The sequence below is a fragment of the Macaca thibetana genome, chromosome 3, assembly GCF_024542745.1.
Source record: "Macaca thibetana thibetana isolate TM-01 chromosome 3, ASM2454274v1, whole genome shotgun sequence".
NCBI classification, from domain to species: Eukaryota; Metazoa; Chordata; class Mammalia; order Primates; family Cercopithecidae; genus Macaca; species Macaca thibetana.
The window spans coordinates 89685479-89691027 of NC_065580.1; the positions used below are offsets into that span (position 1 = coordinate 89685479).

The 5549-nt window shown below is 52.7% G+C and overlaps 1 protein-coding gene across 1 annotated transcript; it reads right to left on the minus strand.

Moving 5' to 3' along the window:
* Positions 1-228: 228 nt before the first annotated feature.
* TWIST1 (twist family bHLH transcription factor 1) lies at positions 229-2437 on the minus strand. Its single transcript, XM_050783109.1, has 2 exons — positions 1426-2437; positions 229-891 (listed from the first exon to the last, which is right to left on the minus strand). Exon 1 carries the CDS (start codon positions 2071-2073, stop codon positions 1468-1470), a length of 606 nt encoding a protein of 201 aa, XP_050639066.1. The 5' UTR covers positions 2074-2437; the 3' UTR covers positions 229-891; positions 1426-1467.
* Between the last annotated feature and the right edge of the window lie 3112 nt (positions 2438-5549).

Genomic DNA, 5549 nt, shown 5'->3' on the forward strand with positions numbered 1-5549 from the left:
GATGATATGAAGAAGAGATGCTACTAAGCCCACTGAATACCAAGCTGGAATAATAATAAAGCTGTCTTTTTAAATAACATGCTTGTGCCTGTCAGTAGCTGCTTTGAGTTTTTCACTGTTTTGTTTATATTAGTGCCCCCTCCCTCCTGGGTGCCTTTAGAATTAAACAAGAAGGTATTTACCACCAACTTAATCTTTAGCTTTAAAAATATAGACCAAACTCTAAGGTTCTTTAAATTTTTTTTATCATATTTATTTATTGCAGAAAAATATACAAAGTTATTTACACAACAATCATAAAAATATGAATGCATTTAGACACCGGATCTATTTGCATTTTACCATGGGTCCTCAATAAATAAATAGAATGTTGTTTTTTGTATTTTAAGTTTTTTTTTTCCCCCTCAGAGGAAGGATGAAAAAAAGAATTAACTGACTATGGTTTTGCAGGCCAGTTTGATCCCAGTATTATTTCTAAAGGTGTTCTTATAGTTCCTCTGATAGTTACCATTTTAAAATAGAGAAAGTCCATAATGATGCCTTTCCTTTCAGTGGCTGATTGGCACGACCTCTTGAGAATGCATGCATGAAAAAAATAAAAATGAAAACATTCTTCGTCAAAAAAAAAAAAAACAAAACACACAAACAACTGTTCAGACTTCTATCAGAATGCAGAGGTGTGAGGATGGTGCCGCTGCCCGTCTGGGAATCACTGTCCACGGGCCTGTCTCGCTTTCTCTTTTAAAAGTGCGCCCCACGCCCTGTTTCTTTGAATTTGGATTTTGCTCTTCTAATTTCCAAGAAAATCTGTGGCATATATTTTTATTTTTAGTTATCCAGCTCCAGAGTCTCTAGACTGTCCATTTTCTCCTTCTCTGGAAACAATGACATCTGCAAAAACCCAGAGGGGGGAGTCGGTTATTGTTTAGGTCTCTGTGGCTGTTTTCTAAGACTAGTGAGCACTGTTCTTATCACCACCACCGAGAAATTAAGCTGAACAACCTGGAAGGATTTCAGCCCAAGGGCAAGAGGAAGTGGGTGGGTGGAAAGGAGGAGGAGGTGGAATTTGTTTTAAAACATATGTTTTAAGGAGAACAAAAATTGAAAGCTGAAAGAAAGGGTGGCGCTGGCAAAACGGTCCTTACCCGTGACCCCTGGGTGTCTCTGTCTCCCCTCCTGTCACGCACACTCACGCGCACACACACCCCTCACCAGGGCGCATCCCCCTGGAGACTGCTCTCCCTAACGGGGTCCGACCGGCCTACCCGGGACGCTGGGGGCGCGAGGCAACGGTGCCAAGTGAGGTGGGAAAGCTGAGAGGAGAGTGGGAGAGGAGAGGAAATCGAGGTGGACTGGGAACCGCGGCCTGGTCGGCCAGTCGTCTGCCACCTGAGAGGCGAAGGGGTGCAGCGGCGCGGTCCTTACCTAGGTCTCCGGCCCTGCTGAGGGGGTGGGGGGCTCCGCCTGCTAGTGGGACGCGGACATGGACCAGGCCCCCTCCATCCTCCAGACCGAGAAGGCGTAGCTGAGCCGCTCGTGAGCCACATAGCTGCAGCTTGCCATCTTGGAGTCCAGCTCGTCGCTCTGGAGGACCTGGTAGAGGAAGTCGATGTACCTGGCCGCCAGCTTGAGGGTCTGAATCTTGCTCAGCTTGTCCGAGGGCAGCGTTGGGATGATCTTCCGCAGCGCGGCGAACGCCTCGTTCAGCGACTGGGTGCGCTGGCGCTCCCGCACGTTGGCCATGACCCGCTGCGTCTGCAGCTCCTCGTACGACTGCGGGCTCCCGCCGCCGCTGCTGCTGCCGCCGCCGCCCGCGCTGCCGCCGCCGCCGCAGCCCGCAGACTTCTTGCCGCGCTTGCCCTGGGCCGGACTGCCCGGCTCGTCGCCGCCTCCGACGCCCCCGCCCGCGGCTCCACCGGGCCCCGCGCCGCCGCCCGCGCTGCGCCGGCTGCTACGCCGCTTTCGTCCCCCGCGCTTGCCGCTCGGCGGCTGCTGCCGGTCTGGCTCTTCTTCGCTGTTGCTCAGGCTGTCGTCGGCCGGCGAGACTGGCGAGCTGGACACGTCCTGCATCATCTCTCGAGCGGCGACGCGTGGCCTCGCGGGTCCGGGGCAGAGGGGCAGCCCGGGGAAGAGGAGGAGAGCGGGGCGCCTCAGCCCGCCAGCTTCCCCAGCGCGCGGCGCCGGCCCTGGCGGTGCGGCCCGCGGAGGAGGGAGCAGGAGGACGGACGGGAGGGACCTCCGCGGGGAGGGCGCGCGGGGGAGGCGGGGAGGGAGGCGGGAGGGGGAGGGGACGGTGTGGATGGCCCCGAGGTCCAAAAAGAAAGCGCCCAACAGCTGCACGCACACGCCGCCTGGCCGCCTGGAAACGGTGCCGGTGCTGCAGAGCCCGCGAGGTGTCTGGGAGTTGGGCGAGAGCTGCAGACTTGGAGGCTCTTATACCTCCGTGCAGGCGGAAAGTTTGGGGGCAGCAGTGTCATTGGCCTGACGTGGGGAGGAGGGACTTTTCGAAGTTTTATAGGAAAGTTTCCGCTTTCCAGTCCCCCTCCCCCGTCCCACCTCCCTTCCTCGGGGTCTAACAATTCGTCCTCCCAAACCATTCAAAAACGACCTGGCCCGGGCGGCCGGCCCCTCCACCCGCCTCCTTGCCGTCCTCCCCCTTCCCTCCCCGTCGCCTTCCCCTGGCAGGCGCGGGGCGATTTCCTTCCCCGCCGGAGCGTGCGGGCAGCGCCCCCGAACCCTAGCGCAGCCCAGGAAGGGGCCGGAGGAGACTGTCCTGGCCGCGGTGGCAGCCGCATCCGGAGTGGCTGTGACAGCAGCAGTGGCAACAGCTTCTACACAGTGGGTGATGTCTCATCTCGCCCAAGAGCCCTCTAGGTCCGTGGGGCCGATTTGGGATTGCTGAGGCTGGGGGTGGGGGGTGGTGTGGGGTGGCGGGGCATGCCAAGAAAACTGTCAACCGCGGAGCCCACTCAATGGTGAGGTAGACGAACCCCTTGGAGTTCCAAGGGCCAAACCGCCGCGGCCCAGCCCCGAGGTCCTGGGCGTTTCTGAAGACGTGGCCGCGCGGCGGGGGCTGAGGATTTGCGTCCTGGCCTCCTCTCTCACCCTTCTGGGCCCTCCTTTCCTCTCTACAACGACCCAGTCTAACACTCCCCAACATCCAAAGGACTACGCCTCGGAAGGTGCTCGAAAGAGGCAGAAGTTCACTCTCCGGTGCAAGGAAACCCAGTCCGTGGGGAAGGCAGCAGAGCCAGAGGGGGGCAGCGCAGCGCCTTTGCTGCGGCCCTGACAGCTGGCAATGCCAACCCAAGGGAGAGACCCTGTGGCCATTTCATCCCCACCCCCAAATTAGGCCCCGCATTGTGACCCTGAAAGGCCAGCTTGTAAGAGTGAAGTGGGAATTTGATAGCGCCCGGACATAAGGGGCTGCCCGCTCTAAGACCCCCCTCCCAGCCCCCACTATCTAGCAGATCCAGTGAACAATTAGGCTTCGTGGGCCCCAAACGCATGCCAATTACTTGGATACACTAACATTTTAAGCATTTCTGTCTGTATGTTAAAAACGAGCCACAAAGAGGGTGTTAATGTAGATCCTGGCAAACTGGAAGCAACAAAGTTGGTGAACAAGAAAGAAAGCCACCTTGGATAAGAAGCCCATCTTTTGCAATGCCATATTTGTTCCCTTTTTGAAATGAATGGAGGTACAATAACCGTTTCATGTCCATCCCTTACACGGCAAAGTAAAAGGCTGGAGTCAGTACACAGTGTTGGGGTGGGGGCAGCGTTTGGGGGCGACGAGTTTTGTGCACCCTGCACATAAAGTCCGCTCATGGGCTCCTCAGTACGGACACACCAGTGGGAACAATTAATTCAGCAAAGCGCCCCTTTCTGAGCTGGACCAAGGTTCGCGGCTGCAGATATCTCAAGCTGGAGGCAGGAGCCCAGGCGACGCCCAGGCAGGCCACGTGGCTGTTCCCCGCTGAGACTCGCAGCTTTAGTCCTGGAAACCTTAGGGTGTGGAGCTCCTTGGGTCGACTGAAGGGTTCAGCTTTTTCGGAGAAGTGAAGGCGGGTGTTATTTCTCCAGCGAGGTGTAAACAAGACTGTGCTTTCATGAGAGGGACAAATGACAGAGTTGGTCCCTTACCATTTTTACAGAAATACTCAGAAACAGTGACTACAGCTTGTCAACTGGTCTGTTCAGTGAGCCGCTGCCTTATTGTAAAATAGTCTCTCTGAAAATCAGATTCGACTTGACCTCCACTTAATTTCAGTAGCACTCTAGCAGTTCTCAAAACAGTCACCCCTGCACCCTTGCGTTTGCATGTTCCGCTTACAGGATTTTATCTCTTGGAAGCGCTTAGAGAATGCGGCAAAAATTCTGCCCCACTCTCCACCAAGTGTTCTTTTTGTAAATCTGAATTGCACAGTATTCTGCAATTCTTATTTAGAACGTGGCTGCAGAAGGCTCGAAACTTTTTCCACTTCAGCTATTTTTTTTTAAACATAAATATCAAATCTTATTTTTGTTTTGTTCTTTTTTTCTCTTTTCTCAAAAATAAAGAGATCGAATGATTGGACTCTTTCCTTTGTGGCCACGGATAAGCAAGACAGGAAAGTGTGGGTAAAGTGTAAGGAAATCTTACCTGACCAAGGGGAATTGGGGAAGGGGAGGGGAGCGGACAAGCTGGAGGAGAAACCGAGTCCACAACAGCGCAGCAGCCAGGGGTCATTAGCCAGCCCATCTTGCAAAGTCATCAATCTCAAAGACTGGTTCTTAAACAAGTGAGCCCAGCCCTTTTCCCGGCACTAAAACTTCTAGCTGATGGAGCGCTCCTGGCCATGGAGTACAGGGATCCCCCAAGGCTCAGGCGACGCTCTGATGCCAGAATACTTAGAGGGGAATTCAAAATGAACACCTAACCAGAACCATCCTGACCATGGAACCTTTCAGCCAGAGTCACAATTGATGACTAGTTCTAAGAAGAAATTGCTCTTGAACTGTTCCGAAGAGTGGAGGATGAGACGACTTTTGAGTTCCTAAGTAAGGCTTGAATGTTACTTTTGTAGCAAAAGGTAGTCCCGGAGTTACCTCTCAAAAAATGGCTGGAGCTAGATACTCCCTGCTTTACAAACTGCAGCACGCCCTGCTGACAGTCCAATCTGCTCATATACAGCTCTTTCTTATCTAACATTTTACCTAACAATTTTCTTTTCCACATTTGCAAGAATGGCTCCCTTTTTACTTGTTGACAAGTCAGATATAATTCTGGATTCTCTTATATATGCAACAATAATTGCAACTTCTGCAATGTTTCGTTTAAATTTGAAAGTTTACTTCTTTCTAAAATCCCAATCTTGGGGTCGTAAAAACAATCTTAGAAATTTTCTTTTGAGGCTGAGGTTAGCCTAACTGTAAGGATGTCAGTGGGGACTACCTTCTTTGGGAATGCTAGATTAACTGGAGTTCAGTCATTTTGCCTCCTTCTAAAATAAAGTCCCCCCCAAAAAAAATTCAATGAAAAAAAAAATTTCTTTTGTACTTGGATA

Coding starts and splice junctions, on each gene's coding strand:
- TWIST1 (XM_050783109.1), bottom strand. CDS start 2,073: ATGATGCAGGACGTGTCCAGCTCGCCAGTCTCGCCGGCCGACGACAGC.